We start from the raw sequence: 18,785 nt of genomic DNA, 5'->3' as shown, positions 1-18,785 counted from the left end.
TACAGCAAGAAAATATTCTTTGTCTTCAGTCTTTTCAAAAAAGAGGACTGTCTCTGCCATTGCTCAGAACATATTCAATAGGTTGGGCCAGGGATGAACATATTCAATAGGTTGGGCCTCTCAAAGCCAGGAGGCTTCTCTCCATTGACTTTAATGGGATTTGAAATGGGTTTATTCCCTCTAAAACAGACTTTCATAAAAAACTGTAAGTTAAGCAACAATAATCCAACTGCAAGCACATTTGTCCACTGGAATTTCCTTGTCCCTATATCTGTAATGAGACTTGGAGGCAGAGGTACAGAATAAAACATTTATCTTATTAGTTGAAATCATACAGTCCAAGTGGCACTGTCCTGATGGCCTGTGCCCTACAGTCACACAGGGACTGGAAGCTATGAGACAAGCAGATCTGATCTCATTTTCTTATTATATAATCTGTGGTTATATAATGTATATATGCTATTAAGGATAAAAAATAAGCACAGTATAAAATGTTACTCTAATATTTAAAGCTCTTCTGATAAACTGTTGTGTGTTAGTTTGGGGTAATATTATTGTATGGGAAAACAGAAGTAAGACTCAGGATCTCCACTTATTTTTAAATGGGGTTTTATGCATTTCTCATAGTTAAAGTCTTTCCTTGATGACTTTTGAGATGTTTACAATGCAAGAAAGCTGAGTGGAGAGCTTGTATTTTGAAATAATATTTGTTTATATATCCCAGACCTATCAGAAAAGATTAAACAAAAGAAAACCCTATTTTAAGCAATTTGTATGTCCTCAATGAACCTAATTTGTATGTAATGTACACTATATTTGCCTAGAAGAATTTAGCTCAGTAGCTGGCACTTTTACATTATAATGTAAAATAGATTTCAAGCACTTTTACAATGAGAAATAAATATGAAAATTGTTACCGTAGATTTGACAAAACTCAATATCCAAAATGTAAATCACAAAAGGCCGGAATAATTTAATATATTATTTCTACTACTTTCCTTAGTCATTCACACAACTGGCTTAAAATAATGATGCAGCTCTGTGAAGTGATCTTTATCCAAATATTTATATCACTTGATACAAAATATGTATCTGCATTAATATAGGGATATATAAGGTTACAATACGCAAGACCCAGCATGCCGAAATGCTGGCATTCAGAGACTTTTCCCCCTTTCTAGAATTTGAATAGGTTTTCATTTGAAATAGAATGTAACAGCAAATAGATGTTAAAACATAAAAAAATGACACCTTAGAATTCAAGTGACTTGTGCAACATTTTGTGCTGTCTACTTCTTTTTCTCCTACTATAATTAAAACTCACCCTGCTCCTCCACATAAATAATAGCAACAAATCAAGTTCAGTCCAATATAGGCCTTCCACCCTTAGACTTGGTTTTATATTACATGAGATCCTCGTCTGTTCAAAAAGTGCATCCTTTTTGGTGACCTTTTCTTCCGTGTCGGGTGATGTGAATGTCAAAGTATTCAACACAAGCTTGAGGTCTGATTACAGCCTCTGAATACTTCTTAAGCATAAAAACAGACTTTTTTTTTTTTTTTTAAGATAACTTTCATGGATTTAGAAAAGAGACACCACTGGGAATGGTGTTACTTGAGCCATGGTCCGGTACATCATGGCACCTCTCCATAACATAGCTAAGAATATCAGACAGGACTTTTATTTACAGAAACTTGATGCCACTTCCAGAAAAATACATAACAGATAAAACAATATTTCCTGAATGTCCTGAATGTTTAAAAGATTCCAATTATTTTCTCCTCAGCAATATGGTGGTCCTTCCAAAAATTAATTTGACCTGGTCTGGTTTCTATGAACCATAAATGATACCAGTGAGTATTTGGAATCATGTTGTTTTCCCTTGTGGCATACTGCTCAGCTGTGTGAAGACTCTACCACTTCTGTTTACTCACAAGCCAATTTGCTGTCAAAGCTGGAGAGAGCAATAGCAAAGGCTTGTAGTGCACACATTGGGTAGTTGTAGTCCATGGTGAATACATCCTCAGCCACACGGCCAAACTGCATCACTATATAGTCAGCTGTAATAAAAAAGTCATAAAAGTGTTAGTTTTGACGACAGCCCTATTAAATAAATGTGTGTTCGATACCAATCCACTGCCCCCCAAACCCTGTGATAGATGGATTGAATGTTATAACATGTACTCAGACAAGTAGTCATGACTTCAATGGGACTATTCATATGAGGACACTTTGAATGAGGACAAATTGCAGGAATAAAGGCCTTATGTGTGTTTTCTTTTAACATTTCAGCCAGGTAACCAACGGGTTTAAAAAAAAAAAAAAAAAAAAGTCGGGCTGCTATTCCCTTGTATTCATCAGCATGAAATTCACCTCCATGTAGAAGGCCAGCACAAGACCTATGCATAGATCTTGGGTTGACGCTCCGCACAGGGGATAATTTCACTCATACCAGACAGAATCCAATTCCACTCCCATTGACTTCAACAGAAGCAAGGTCAGGCAGGCAGACAGACAAAGAGGATTGGGAGAAAGAGTGTGAGAGGGGATGAGTACGGGTGTAACTGTGCTGTCTTTGTACACACTTGACTGAGAAACACTGCAAAGGTAATTGTGCAGTGTGAATTTCAGTGTCACTTAGAAGCCTTGCCAAATGTTTAAAACACCATATAACTCTCAGAGGCTGGCACTGCCAATTCCCACGCATGATCTTCACAATGTTGATCTTACCAAGCCTTCAGCACCCTCACTGTCCTAGACAAGACACTGGTCCGATACATCTGCATCTTCCCTGAGTCATCTACACCTGTGAGTTATGAGAGTGCATAATGGGGCAGATCCTGGCCCCACTCACCAACTGCACCCAGAGGGCATAGAGGGGCCAGAAAGCCACAAATGGTTGGAGCAGAATTTCCCTAGCAAAGGACTAATGCAGGCCCTTATGTAAAGGAGTGTGCTGGGGCAGGCCAGGGAATAGCATAGTGCTGACTGCTACAGGGAATTCTGGGTTGCTGCCCAGTCCATGGGTAGCCGGGAGGAGGCTGCTGTAAATTAACATAGCCTGCAGTGCTGCTCAATTTACACTAACTGGCCTCTGCAGCAACCTAGAATCCAGAGAGTAGAAAGGTGGCATAAAGCAACTTTTACCCCTACAGGTAGCACAGCAAAAATATGTCCCAGTAGGTATAAAACACGATCTGATCTGAATTGTCAGGATAGAATCAGTGTTATAGCATGTACAAAACAAGTTGTTGTTTCTAATCAGTTTAGCTCGGTGATCTACACTTACGATCATTATCGTGAATAATTTGGAAGTTTTTCACGGAGGCCTGTGTGACTCGACCATGGAAATTTAAAACATAGGACTGGGTGTCATCATTCCAGACCGGAGTTTTGTTATGTAGCTCAATGACGCTCTCCGTATTTTTGTTCTGCCATCTTGCAAGAAGTGTTTCATGTTCCTGCATACATCACACACACAAACTTCAGGTTAGCACACTCTGAGGGGAAAGAGGGTTAACAACTTCAACCTTACCTCCTTAACGTCACCCTTAACTTCCACTATCACAGTACAAATAAAAACAAAATAAAGGTATGTTAAGTATTTTAATTGGAATTGGGCATCCAAATCCCATAGGCATCTTTGAAAATCCTAGTCCATAGCTAATCTCTGAAATGTATTATTATTTATTATTTGTAACATGGTAACGCCTAGGAGCCCCAGCCACAGACCAGGACCCAATTGTGCTAGGTGCTGTACAAACAGAACAAATCTCTAACATCCAACCCTTCAGAAGTAGAAACATTACCAATCTGGGAGAAAGGAGACATTCTTGAGTAATTTTAATTGTTGAGACACATTGTAACTTACATTACGTGGTCGGATAGAAACTCTTTCATGGTCCATATTCATTCCTGGTATGACCACACTCATTTTGCGAGGTCCTTTAAATCCCAAGACATTTGTTTCCTAAAAATTTTTTAGAAAAAGTATTTGTAATGCTTCTTATTTTTTATCTTGGAAGTTAACTTCTTTAGCACAGAGAATAAAGCAGTGTCATCAGCCCATTATGAGTCCACTCAAAAACCATCTGAATTGCCTGCATTCATCAGCACTGCCAACCTCTCTGTCTTAACAGTTCTGACAACAGGAAAAATGGAAATACAATAGTCTGCCATAAAGCCCTCTGTGACAAAGCTTCTAGGACAGGCTGCCAACTACATTAATGCAGATAAAAAATCATTAATTGTTGAAAACATATGAAATAATCTGAATGCCTGGGTACCACTAGTTATCACAATAAATTGTGGTTATAATTTCATAACTGCTAAATGCGCACACACATTTTAATGGAGAGAGAGAGAGAAAAAAGAAACCTAGCTTCCTTTCACTCTACAGCCAGTACAAAAGCAGAAGAGGAAGAGCTGCCAATGTTAGCATCTGTTAGTATTGGTTTGACTTGTAAAGTCTTCAGATATGGTAGGCTTGGAGATGAGAATGACAAAACAAACAAACATGGTATCATGAAGGCAGGTTTTCTTAGTTACAGAGGCAGAGGCGGTAGAGGAAAAAAACAACATTGGTGCCAAGGTATGTCCATGCAAAATATTGTATTTCATATTAAATGTAACTTTACTCTCTATCTACTCAGGTTTTAACCGTGCCCACTGCCATGGTAACCGAGAGTCTCTCAAAAGGTAAGTGCCAAAATCAAAACAGACCCACAGTCTGATTTCTGTTTTCAGTCCCTACTTGTCGTTAGAGCTATTATCCTCCCCCACCCTCTTCTATCTTCAAGGGGCGATAAACTGCAAAGGTGGGTTCTCAAATCACTCCATGGGGGCCTCTCTCTGTGCCCACTGAAGTCAGTGACAAGCTTTACCATCAGTTCAGCTACCCTAGGAAGACACCAGAACCTGGGCAAGAGCCTCATCTACACGAGGGCACGTGCAGTTCAACCCGCAGAATTTTCAAAACTGACTCTTGAATTTGGATGCCTCATTTTTGGGTACTCAACTGGAAACGCCTAGAAAGGGTCTGATTTTTCATACAGTTTTGAGGGTGAAAAAAACACAGATCCCTTTATGATGTCTCAAGTTGGGGACCCAAAAATTAAGGCACCCCACATCTATAGTCACTTTTGAAAATGTAGGCCTAAAATTCCTGCATGCAGATGAAGCCTTTGTCATACTCCAAATTTCTGAAATCACCCCAGTTATTTCAACAAACATTCCTTACCATTCTACTAGTCCTGCAAATCCCATTGGGTACAGAAAAGACAGATGGATTTTTATGTCTCGAGGACAGTAATTGAAAGCTTTCTGCCTATTTTACAAAATGCTTCTGTCAAGGTCTTTGACAGAGTAAAAAAAGATCATCATTTCAGCTGGGAATTTCTATTTGATGCCTGTAGAATAGTGAGACCCAAACTAATAGATTTGCCAACAGCATTCACAAGCCAAAGAGAGCTTAGATAATACAGCAAGAGCCAACTTCTGTTAAGAAACTCGTGCCTAGGCTTATCTTCCACTAATTACTGACAATACTCATTTTCTATTCAGTGTCTTGAGCATTTCTTTTCAAGCTGGAGTTGTGTTATATGCAATCCATTGAGATATCAATGTGGCTGGAGACTGTGAAAGCTGGAGTTAAACACTAATAGCGTATAACATTACTCGCAACAAGAATACATTATTCCCCTGAAACTTCAGTAACATATTCACCAGACTTTTTAGTAAAAACTAAAATTAATGCTTTTGCCAAATGAAAAGGGAACTGAAGGGAGAAAAGTACTGATTTCACACTGTAAATTATACCATTGATGAGTAAATCACTAAAGCCTTTATGAAAGTGTATATCAGTGAATGTAATCATTTTGCCAACATCAAGCTGCAACATTAAAATTCAATTCTGCATAAACATGGAATACATAAATAAAGCAAGTAGGGAAGGAAAAGGAGCTTAAATTAAGAGCAGAACTTCCCAACATATCATCATCCAAATAAAGTCAATTTTCCAGATCTCCTCCACCTTTCTCTTTTACTCAATAATTTTGTTATAAATGCATTTTTATTCCAGGACTGTGACTAGTGCTATTTGGGGAAAATAGACCAAAATCTGATCTGACCCCACTGTAACTCCATTTACTGTAATACGGTCTTGATCTACACTGGTGCAAAGGAGCTCAAAAATAGGATCTGTGGACCAGATCCTCTGCTCCTGTAAATGACAATAGCTCAATTGACTTTATTGAAGCTATAGTGAGTTAAATCAGTTGAAGAGCTGCTCCTGTGTGTTTAGGTGATGGATCATCTGCCATTTACCTGACAATTGTGTTGTTCCTGGGAATAGTATAATGGTGATTCATATATTTAATCAATGGAGCGTAGGCTTTTCCATACTCTGTCTTTTAAAACACAGTGTAAATTTAGGCTATTATGTGTTTCGTTACAATAACAGTAATAAAATCCTCGTTCTATACACCCCAACTGCTCGTATGCAAATAGCTCTATAGGGAATGCAAAAATTGGATCGATGATATCCACTGTCTTTCCTTGGTTTCATTCCCTTCCGATCTGAACTACATATACACACCAGTGCCTTTTTGTACTGCTGAATCACAAACAAGGCCAAAACTCTCACTACATCAAAACACGCTAAGATATACTATCTACCTCACTGTGCAAGTGATTCAGAGTCTGAGCAACATCCACTGAAGTCAGTGGGAGTTTTTTCATTAACTACAATGGAAACTGGATCAGATATTTTTTATTATTTGAGCACCCAACTTACTGAGGCTAGAGCAAACTGAATTATGTGCTATTGAGAACTTAACGTGGTGAGTGTTGAGCATGGCAAACAGTCTTGCTGCTAAGCATACAGCCAGACCTCTGCATCTCACTAAAATCTTATTTCAGATACATTTACAAAAGCACAGCTATTCTGAAATTGGCCTTTAGGTGCTGCTGAAGATTTATTAATCAACTATTCTGCCATCACGATAAAATTCTCTGTGGTGAGAGTACAATTACTTTGCCCTTGCACTTACGTCAGCCATAGTACTTGGAGCATAACACACAGGGGAGCTCCACAATTAGGGATTTCAGAGCATTCATCTTACAATTAGCAATGAAGTTATTGCCAGTCTTTCATTTTGTTTGGGAAATTGAGGCATGCTGGTCGATGCTGGCACAGCTTTCTCCAAAGGGGGACTTGATCAATATGAACTAAGAGGGAGTTGGGTTTCACATTTGACATCAGATGTTTGTTACAGTGGGTAGTTTTTGTTCAAGGGAAACGCAAAGCTGGAACTAAAAAGGTCACATTAGGATAAAGTTGTTCTGAATACAATCTCTGTGTGATACTTTACTACACTGCATTTGTGCTGCAATCAGTACAAACAACCTTTACTTTAACAGGCAGTGTCATTAATCATATCAAATCAAATCAAATCCAGATCTTCTTTTGTGCTGTGGTCAGAGCGCATTTGCAAATCTAATAATTTTCTTCTGAAATATTAAAAAATCAGTGGAACAAGTAATAGTCTTAACTATGTAATTTTTTTGTATATACTTGTAAGTTTTAAACACACTGATCTAGTAATAGGCATAGAAGCAAACTCATTAATCTGTTTTATCCAAACTCACCAAACAGTAAGTATGATTCTGATCTCACTTGCATTAGTTTTATGCATGTAGTCGCTAACTTCATTGACTAGGGTGGGGTTTTTACCTGCAATGTCCAAATATCTGGTGATTCCATGCAAATGATACAGTGCTTCAATTTGCATATTTTATAACTATAGCTATAGTTATAGATCACTTCATTTGCATATTTCTCTTTTTTAATACATATAAAAAGTTGTTTTTATTTTTTTACTTCTACTCCCGGCTAGCAGCAGCAGATCAGTTGCTCTGCTACAGGGAATGCCACACTACAAAAGTCAGTAAAAATAATTCACTAGACATGTATGTGCCTCTATGTCATAGTGAAACTGAAGTCTAAATATAAAGTGAAGTCAAATGCTTGATTTTATGCTGAAAATCTGAAGGGGTGGACATGAAGCACCCAGACACCAGAGTGAAGGGGTGGGTTAATGGGTGGGGGAAATGTGTTGTGTCATCTGCACTACAACAGAACCAATCCCACGCCCCAACAAAAAAAGCATGTTAATGTTGGTAATATCCTTGACCCTATTGCCTGGAGTTGTGCCCATGAAATTGGAGGGGCCCTTCATTTTGGTTTTCATATGCTGACAATCCTCCAGGTCAGGTCAGTCAGCGCACCACCCATCACTCCAGACAGACTGTTTCTTACAGCCCGAGACTCATTCTCTCAAATTGGGGGAGGGATGGTGTGGCTAGCTGGTCCACATCATACTGGAGCCAGGAAGAGGCCGGATGCTCCTGGTTCCTTCAGGGGGAGACATGCACTCTCTCCTTCTCTCTGAGGGATCATTTCAGACCTACTGCCCAGCTTCCCGTGAGCTCTATGGATCATAGATGCCATCTCCAGGGTGCCATTGCTGCTGATCATGTTTTCCTGGTAGTAATTTTGTCCCCACAGCTACAGTTCCCATAAGATGCGTACAGGAGTGTAAAGCATTCTATCCCCATACAGCCACAGCTCTGAGGTCTTCTGACTGGAGATGAGGGGCCTGTCAGATGGCAATCTCGCTGGAGACAAGGCGCACATGAGGATACATTTCTTACCTCTACTTCCTGTTAAGTTTCCTTGTCTTCTTGAGAGACAATCTGAAACTGGGAGCTTGAGTTGTTCAGGGAGCAAATTCTGACTTATACCAGTGTAAGTGAGAAGAGAACCAGGTCCGATGTTTTGAAAATTGACTCCCACTCCTTACAGACTTTGCCTGCGAGCAGTACTTACATAGCAAATAGCAGCTAGCTCCTGACGCAGGTTACTTGCTTCTAGGCTTGATGTTGTTTTCACTGGATTTACTCCATTGTCATACACTGTAAACTTAGTTCCCATAAGATTTGATCTATCAAAAAACAGGAAGACAAATTACTTTTGTTGACAATACAACCTGAATTATCTAGTCCCTTATCATATCAGAGCCTCAAGTGGTAAAAAACCTATAATATTTTATTAACTGTAAATAAAGTAGTCATCTGAAATCCTAAATATATATGCACCTCTGGGAGGCAGGATATTACAAGATGCATGTTATAGTTACTGTCCCTATTATTGCACTGTGCTGGGAGAATTCTTGTAATCTACCAAGATCAAGAGGCAATAAATCAGATATAAGAGAAGCAGTACAGTTCTAGTTAATCTACAGTGCCATTTTCAATGCAGATCATATATAAAAAACAGTTAAATAATTTGAGTATCATTTATGTTGCTTAAGACACTCATGAGGCTGAGTTTTGTTGGGCATTTCTGTTGAGTTAGCTGTTGTTTTAGTTGGATGGTTTTCTCAAGTTCTATCAAAGGTGCTTAGACCAACAGATAGGTACTTTTCTGTATATATTTTTTAGAAAGCTAAAGAAATAAATAACTCAAAATATATGTGTGCAATAACATACAACATGCATGAGAAAGCTGTCTCCATCCTGAGCCTTTTAGCTATCCATACCTGGTTTGACACAGATCTGGAAACAAATGTTTTGACACCCAGGGCTGAAAATGTTTCAGCATCCTCTGAGTGGCCAAGAAAAAGCCAGCCAACTAACTGACCAACCAAAACAAAAGAAACAAAAACTGTCAGAGAAATGTGGTGCTGCCTCTACCCCAACTTTGGAAGTTGGCACTCTGGGTGACCACTTTAATTGCCTGCCCCTAACGCTTGTCCTACTTTGAAGAGCAAAGTTTCCAGTGACTCAACTTCTCTTACATTATTTTTTTCATGTTTACCAATTCTAATATTGCATCCAATTTTTTAGCCACTAGTTGTAACAGACCCCAGATAATGACATTCCCCTGTGTGTATACATATAAGTTTTAAACAACATCAGATTTTCTTTCCTCTTTAAAAGAAAGTCATAATAATAATGTGTGTGAAAATATAATTTGAATATTATCATTATTATTATTATTCTGTATCTATATTGTAGTAATGCCCAGAAACCTGAGCCCATTGCTCTAGGCACTGTACACATGTATAATAAGAACTTACAATCCAAGTAAAAAAATGAAGCACAAGTATATATTAACAACAGACTGGGTGGGAGAAGGACAAGGAGGGGGAAGCATCTCATCATTCTATAAGAATTCCTCCACTTGTAAATAAATTCATGTCAAGGCTGATATGACCACTCTGGTAGTCTGAGTGCAGAAGGTGAGGACCCGCATGGATTTTCAAAATTAATATTGGCCCCTCCGGGCTTGTATTAAACTCCCAAGGATACAGCTTCTCTCTGACCTTGGCTTGGTAAATGCTGCCACCACCCAAATGCAAACCCCTTGGAACCCAGGAAGATGTACTTGGGAACTCCTTCCTGTGGGGTATCCTCAAGCCCTTTCACCCCCCCCATCCCTCCCCCGGGGAAAAGTTGAAAAAGAAAACAAAGGAAATTAGCAGTTGCTCCCAGCAAATTAAACAACATGCACAAACCTCTTAGGACACCAAAAATCCAATCCTGTTCTTAAAAACAGTAAATTTTATTAAAAACAAAAAAGAAAGCAAGCACATCTGGAATTTAGGCTTTGCCAGATTTAAAAAACCCAATTACAAAAATTAAGCATCAAGATAGCTCTCTTGAGGTTCAGCTTAAACATTACAAGGAAAACAAAAGCATCTGAGGTTAGCACAGAAGCGTCCACAAGCCAATAAGAAATAAACAGAAATAAACCTAAAACATGTCTTTCTAGACATTCCCTGATTTACTTACCTATCTGGGGTTTCAGTTAACGAGGTTCACTTTATGAATTGATGCTTTTTCATACCTGGTTTAGCTTCTTACAGCATTGCTACTCTGTGTCTCTGCTCTCCGGGAAACCACAACATACAGAAAAAGGGAATTTTTTCCCCAATTTTAAAAAGTTCCAGCCCTCCCGTTGAATCTTTTGGTCAGGTATCCACTCCTTTCATTTCACCTGTTGACTTGTTAACCCTTTACAGGCAAAGCAAGTAGAGAACTGCTACTAAGAGGAATTTTTTAGCTAACTGGCTGGCTGGGTGTCCATAAAAGGGCGTTTCCCCTGCCCCCATTTATCACAATGCAGTTTAAGGCTTTTATTAAAGGGTAGGAGACAGGGGTAAAATTTTCAAAAGGGCCTAAAGGCAGTTTTTCAATGGTATTTAAAATCAATGGGAGTTAGGCACCTAATCTGCTTAGATGCTTTTGAAAATCCCCGTAGGTGCAAATCCACATTGGTAGGCACCTAAATAGATTTGGAAATCTGTCCCATTAGCTTTCAATAAGATTTACATACCTAAATAACTTTTAAGAATGGAAAATGGAACTTGGGTAAAATTTTCAAAAGTACCTAAGGCCTACAGTCACATGATATAGCCAAGAGTGTAACTAAAGGTAAGCCCCCTTTTTAATTTACAGAACGTACAGGTATCATAATTGCAAAAAACCTGAATATTCTGTCAAGAAAACGTATATTCCTTCCTCTATCTTGGGTGCTTAAATGTTTACCTTAGTTTTCCAATGAAACTCTCTCCACCTCGAGACAGGTCAGTTGGATCTATAGAGATGAGGTAATTAGAGGTTTTGCTCTTCTTTCGCTTCCTTCCAGCTAATAGAAATACCTAAGGAATGCAGAAAATGTTACATTGTAGAACGTCAAAGGACGTTTAACACCCCATCCTCCCAATAAATGGGCAATGTTCCCGAGGTTTATCATCATCAGCAAACGCAGTCATCTGAGACTTAGCAAAAATGGGAAAAAACCAGCAAGGCACAGTAACTGCTTCTTCCTTCAATCCATTATTTATGGTTTAAATAATTAAACCTGATATGCTTTGTTAAATGTTTAATTCTAGCTTATACTGGCTCCTCCAAAGGGAAGTAAAAATAAAAGCCTTTCAAGTCTCAAAGGGCAAGGAGCCTCAGTTACCAACGATTTTCAGCTGCCAAGCACTGACTCTTCTAAGACCAAATAGTAAGATAAAGAATGGGAAAGTAAATGAAATGTGGTGACACATTGCACAGTACCAAACCCTTAGTCAAAAGAAATGTATAATTCTACTGGCTACAAAAAAATTCTGAAGACATTTATAACTGTTTTAAGTTCAGGTGCAACTGGTATGTCATTCAGGTATACTTTATGACCTTTTTACCATCCTCCCTTTCCAAGTGGAGGTAATAGGTAGGGTACATTCCTCGGTCCATTCCCTTCTTGTCTCTTGTGATTCGGCATTTGACGGTGACGCCCTGTGGAGCAGGTCTCACAGCAAACTCCTCCAGGTCATCAACATCTATGACAGGCTCATTTGCGGAAGGGCTGGGAGCTGAGGCTGCCTCCTAGAGAGTAAGAAAGGTTACCTTGTGCTTACTTTACAATTACAAAGAAAGACTGAAAACACAAGATTTTAAAGAAACATGTCAGCAGCTGCACTGCAGAAACAGCTCTTCTTAAAAAATAATAATAATAATGGCAATAACATAGCACATTGCATTCCCCCTGTTCTGGACCCCTTATGCCTCTCAGGTGCTGCAAAGGGGTGGGATTTGGAGGCAACTGCTCAGATGAGAATCCCCCCTTCTCAGCTGGTGTAAAGCCATTGGAACAGTCTCCAATGCCAAATGCACTCCTGCATAGGGGACATACTGGAAAAAAGGAGTGGAGTTAGTTGCATCTATAAAGTCAGACTCATAACCAATGCAAGGCAGAATCTGGCTCAATATTTATGGATGAGTCCTTCGCAAAACTCTAGATCTGAATATCCCCATTTCCAAGAAAGTTCATATCTGAAAAAGGTAGGCAATAGGGCGATCACGAAAGGGAAAAGTGGGTTGTTTGGGGATGGATTACAGTTGAGGTAGTGGGGTTAAGAATGACTGTACTAGAGAGTTGAGAGCACTTTGGGTACCAGTGGCAGGAGCAGAGTGAGAGACTACAGATGGAGATAACGGTGAAGTCAAAATCTCTCTCCCTATCACCAACTCTGATCAAAGATTTTATTTTAACAATATGACATTTAGTTTACCTATTTTTCTATCTCTTCATTCAAGTTCAGGTAATATTAGCTATGTTTACTTCTGGGAATGTTTGGTTTGACTTTTCAATGAAATTTCAGGTCATTTCACCCATCTCTGGTTTTTGGTTTTCAGGGGACGCTCTCCTGTTCAACCTTTCCATTACTTGCTTCTCTGAATCCTGTGATGTACTACAGCAAACCTACGTCAAGATGCTATATTAAAAAACACCCTTGTTAAAAAATGCTGGCTTTCTGACCTGGAAATGACCCAGTTCATATTAATCTACAGGCAACACTTCTGCCTTCTAACCTTGTTTGATTTCTTGCTTGTTGCAGAGCCAGGTCGGGTGTTACTGTTTAACTCGGAGGAACTTGAGCTGTCTTCATCATCCTCATCCTCTTCATCAAAATTCATGCTGCTTGAAATGCCTGAGGAGCAAGCAAACAAGCTTATATGAAATGTGAAAACACTAAAGCTGCATACGCATGCATACAGGGTACAAACAATGATTAGTATTTCTCCTACTGTTGCACCTAGAAGCCCCAGGCGAGATTGGGGTCCCAGTGTGCTAGGTCCTGTACAAACACATAGTAAGAGAAAGCTTCTGCCCTGAAGAGCTTTACAATCTAAATACACAAGACATACAAAGAGTGGGAGGAAAGGAAGTGTCATTATCCCCGTTTTATAGAGATTGAGTGATTTACCCAAGAACACACAAGAAGTGTGTGGCAGAGCCAGGAACTAAATCCAGATCTCCTAGTTGAGTGCTTTAAATACAAGATCGTAAAAGCCCCATTCAGATTGGTGAAGGCAGCCCTTTGCAGCTGCCCGGGGGTATAAAAAATTGCAAGATATACCACATTATGGTAAGATTTAATATTTAGCTATTCCTAAGGCTCTACTTAATATGTGATATTATAGAAATTGTGGATTAGGCTTCCACCACAATTTTGATTTTAATTAGCTTACTTTGCACAGTACACAATTTTGCATACATTTTGAAGTTTGCAATACATTTTTTTCACCATTAGTACAGTAGAACCCCATTTATCCAAGCTGATAGCAGCTGGGGCTTGGGCTGTCAGCACCTGCGCAAGGCGAAGCTCCCACTGTCAGCCTCATGCATTGATGAGTGTAATATAGTTGCAGCAAAATGTCCTGTTATCAAAAAAACCCCCAAATTAGCAGGCATAACATAACAAACACTGAGTGTTTGTATTGTTCTGGCAAATTTTTCTTAAACAAATAGGTCTTCTTTGGCTTTTCCAAATTACTGCAATTAATAAATGTCCATTATTTATTTTCTGTGATTTTTCTGTGTCTTGTGCACATTCTGCTGCAATTATTTGACAATCATCCTGCAATTCAAGTAGAGCCTTAGCTATTCCTATATTGTCTCATGGGGAGCAGATCTTAGTGTGAGGAAAAAATAAATAAAATCAAGCTCTGTTTTTATGTATGTTTTTGTATGTAAAAATAAGACCAGAACAGAGGGAATCTCTTAGATTGCTGATCCATTTCACTTTAATACTTATGTGTCAGTCCCGCAAGTGCCCCTGCCACACAAACTTTGAGTCTAAGGAAATAGAATTTTGAAGACCAGGCTGGACTTGGCAGTAGAAGGTCTAGTGGGTGGGGTCTGGGAAGTCTAGCAGGCCTGGTTTTCCAAGGTAGTTTTACATAAATGAAACCACCTTCCACTTTTGGTCCAAATCTGAAATTACAGCTTGATTACATAATATGTTCCAAAACTATTATTATTTTCCATCAATTTTGGTCAAGAATTTCCATGATTATTAATTCAAATACAGAAGGGTAAATAGGACAAGTACTGAACAAAGATCTTTGGAACCAAACAAACAGTAGGGGCAGGGTTAACTTCTTTCTTCTGTACTTACCTGGGACATGATCCAGGGCCACAAGACTGGATTGGGAGGTGGAAGTGGACCAGGATGTATTTCCATGGGGATCTGGAAAAGGAAAAAATCCATGGGCTTGGTTTTGTAAAGCCTTAATCACAGGAACAATCCTTAATGAGAGGATCCTACACATGACTAAGGGCTTGCTGGGTAGAGCCACATTTCTGCTGTCATAACTCTCAGATATTCTCCTTTATAAAAGCCATCACTTACTGAAGACTGAAATTTACCTTAGGCCCATTTAAACCTGGTGTCACCTCCCTTTCAGTACTTTGAATTAAATGAGAATGAGCTGAATTATAGAACTGAGATTACAGAATGGATTATTCATGCTAAATGGCTGCATTGTTAATCTTTCAGCACATTGTGGGTGAGTTCTTCATTGTGAATCTTTGGTCTACTTTTTGATCTTTGACACACCAATATAATTCAGGGGTACACACAGCAAGCAAAGATTGAACCAAACTAGTATATAGACTCAGATATTAGCTGAAATGCTTGTGGCAATATTCTTAGGTTTGAATTTTGACATTGATCAAAATTGTGTTCTGTAGCTTTTATTTAATTTTTTCTTTATTTTATTGCTATTTCCAATCACTTCAAATGCTCATCCTCCCACAAATGCACAGGGGTCAAGTAGATGCATACACATTGTTAAGTATCCCTTAGAGATTCAACAGGCATGGTCCCATCATCCACTGCTTTAGTTCTCCCGACTATGGAAACAAACAATACAAAAATAGCGTCAAAAGAGTCTCCAACAATATCCTGTGTATAAGGGAAGTCAGAGCTCATAGATTAATTAGTCATTTGGCCACACCTGTTAGAATTCGAAGACCTGTGCTCACCCACCACCATCACACATGAATAGGAATTACCTGAAGAGAGTGTGATGACGTGCCCCTCTCTTCATTCTTTGACTCCCATTGAGAACCTTAAAAGCTATTTAACAGGAGCCAATTTTTCCAACTGGGGACATGGAATTATAGCTGCTTTTCTACAACTGGATATTAAGAACATTAGACTATTTGGAGGGCATAACACTGAATGATCTGAAGTTAAGCTCCTTAGCTCATGCAGATGACAACAGTAAGACACATTTGAATTAATAATGACATCCTTTGCTACCTTGGAAAACTGGTGTAGTCAACTTGGAGTTACAGTAGATGCCAAAAGATTAAGTGATTGAATCTTGGAAAGGGACAAAAGATAAAGTGCTGAAACGCAGATGCAGCAAAGTCATAGAACAAGCAGAATCTTATGTGTACATAGGAAGCTTGATCAGTGCCAGTTGCACCATCAAGGATGAGGTTAAAAGGAGATGTGCCTTAGCCACAAGTGCTGCACAGAAATTGATGGAATTATGGACGGTTAAAAACATTACAATTGGTATCAAAGGGAAAATTTATCAAACCAGTGCACTAACAGTATTACTCTATGGCCTGGAAGCAGCTGCATTAAATGAAACAGAGATCAGAAGACTGGTGGCAGCAAAGATGAAAGAGAGCAGGTGTAAAGTGAAATGATTTAAAGACAATTGAAGAGGTTAGGAAGAGAGTAGGATGTCAAATCAGGGTACAGGATTGGCTACAATTGAAAAGATTACAACAAGGGGGATGCTGCAGGTGACGAACAAATGATAGGATGCTAACGAAAACAATGCAAACACAATCAACAACATCAGTCTGACCACCAATTAGACAGGACATTATATGCAGGGACACGATCAGGTTGGATTTAACGGAGGAATAAATCAAGAATAGGATGAATGGCAATGCTGTACTGTGTTCCCAGTTTCTGCAAAGATGCTCTGGGATGGGGAAAAAAAAGGGGCACTGGTGCATAAAAAAAGAAGGGCGCTGAGTACACTACTATGCAGGGCATAAACAGTTATTTTATTTTAGTCTGCATTTACGCCCATCGTGTATGAGTCAGATTTTGCTGGGGTAATCACTGCCAAATGTTTGCCAATGTTTGACAAACTGGTTCTAAGCATCTTTTGGAAAAACCCTTTGAATGCTTTAAAGAACCTCCTGTTTCAACTTTGTTCCCAGAAAGCAATTTTGTTTGCTGCTTGAAGTATTACACAAATCTATTCCTTCTGTAAATCTCAAAGCAACAGCAATTTTACCTCCAGCTAGCAATGAAGAATTACAACTATCCAGACTGCTACAGTCAGAAAGACATTAATGAAACCGATAAATGTATAACTAAATGTTAGTTTTCCATCTGATTTTTGCTAAAACCTGAGGAAGTGTGTCTCTGTCCTTGTGATTCATTCACTGACAAGGAAGGCTCAATGTTAAAAATACTGAAATCAAAAGGCCAGAATATTTCCCACAGGAAGAAAATTATTCTAGTTGTGGCACTTTCCAGCAGATGGGGAAATCAAATAAAACATTTGGCATATCCTTGCAAGGAGAGTATTGCCTATGCACTAATGTATTCTATAACCTATCTTCTCCTAACTGAAACAGACATGTTGGACGCTCCCTGCGGAGCAGACAGGCGTCTGTTAACATTGGACACTCACCACAAAGTTCCTGTCAAACAGCAGAATGGGTTCAAATCAGGACTAAGCAATACTACTGACAATCAGCATGACCTTTCCTACCATCAGCATTGCCCTTACATAGCTTTCCTCTTCCCCACCCATAAACAAATTGAAGGTGGCTTATGGGCAGCTACTCTCAAGGTTCCCACAGGAGCATGGTTCTCTAGATTCACGGTGACATGGCAGTGAGATGGTCCAGGGACCAGGGCAGAAGCATTGGGCCTGCACCTGAAAGCCTCAGCCCCTAAACAAATGTTCCCATGGTTCTTGGGACATCCAGGGGTGAGAAAAGCTAGCTAACAAGCTTTCTTCTCACTCCATAGGATGGCAAACCCCTCATCCAACAGGAATATCCTATGGAACCTCTACTAGTTGAAACCAGCTTATTGAAGCTTTGTAGCCACACAGGGTATGGGGTGATCCACTGACCTTAACTCTGGGATTTAGCTTCATTACTCCTGTTTTCATTTAAAATGTCCCCTGCATAAATTGTTAGGCTACATGTACGGTAAGCACCACTGGTGGCAGCATGTAGGGTTTGTGTACCTATACACAGCCTGCCAGAGGGGAGACAGCAGGGGAAGTCTCCAGCTGCAGGGAGCGGACAGCTTTTTCCTGCTGCCAGTCTTTCCCAGTGGTGGGGAAAGATTTCACAGTGGGGAGATGCCCAACTTTCCCTGTTGCTTCCTCCTGACAGAGCCTTCCCCCATTCGGGGAATCCTTCTTGAGGAGGAGGAGATACTACACCGCTAAAACTAGACGGAGAGGCATGGCTTGGATGAGCAGAGAGCATGTAGGATACGTACTTGCCTATATGCCCACACCCTACAGGCATGCCTTTATTCTACTCACCTAAGCCAGGCCTCATCAGCCACACTGCTATTTACACCCGTGCTATGTGGGTGTGTGCTGAATGGCCCCATAAGAGGCGTGTAGGGTAGACAAACGTTTACTCTCTACCAAGTATGCCAGTTTTAACAGTTTTTAATATCAAAAAAGAGACCAACTGTCATAAACAGATGGTTAAGGATTAATGTCTCTTTTACCTGTAAAGGGTTAAGAAGCTCAGTGAACCTGGCTGACACCTGACCAGAGGACCAATGGGGGGACAAGATACTTTCAAATCTTCGTGGAGGGAAGTCTTTGTGCTGTTTTTTTTGTTCGTTGTTTGCTCTTGGGGCTAAGAGGGACCAGA

At 39.6% G+C, this 18,785-nt stretch overlaps 1 protein-coding gene across 3 annotated transcripts in view; it reads right to left on the bottom strand.

The window, feature by feature from the left end:
• Nucleotides 1-474: 474 nt before the first annotated feature.
• Nucleotides 475-18,785, bottom strand: part of TUB (TUB bipartite transcription factor) — a 340,142-nt gene continuing 321,831 nt past the window's right edge. For all 3 annotated transcript variants that reach the window (XM_075065147.1, XM_075065148.1, XM_075065149.1), the window contains exons 6-13: nucleotides 15,016-15,087; nucleotides 13,427-13,545; nucleotides 12,248-12,439; nucleotides 11,612-11,724; nucleotides 8,889-9,003; nucleotides 3,873-3,971; nucleotides 3,291-3,462; nucleotides 475-2,061 (exon numbers count right to left, since the gene is read on the bottom strand). In XM_075065147.1, coding sequence (XP_074921248.1) covers nucleotides 1,928-2,061; nucleotides 3,291-3,462; nucleotides 3,873-3,971; nucleotides 8,889-9,003; nucleotides 11,612-11,724; nucleotides 12,248-12,439; nucleotides 13,427-13,545; nucleotides 15,016-15,087 — 1,016 coding nt within the window. In that variant the 3' untranslated portion in view covers nucleotides 475-1,927. The remainder of the gene's footprint in view (nucleotides 2,062-3,290; nucleotides 3,463-3,872; nucleotides 3,972-8,888; nucleotides 9,004-11,611; nucleotides 11,725-12,247; nucleotides 12,440-13,426; nucleotides 13,546-15,015; nucleotides 15,088-18,785) is intronic.

This window comes from Chelonoidis abingdonii, chromosome 4 (genome assembly GCF_003597395.2).
Source record: "Chelonoidis abingdonii isolate Lonesome George chromosome 4, CheloAbing_2.0, whole genome shotgun sequence".
NCBI lineage: Eukaryota > Metazoa > Chordata > Testudines > Testudinidae > Chelonoidis > Chelonoidis abingdonii.
The sequence above is the reverse complement of the archived record's forward strand: the minus strand, read 5'-3'. Positions and strand labels throughout refer to the sequence as shown.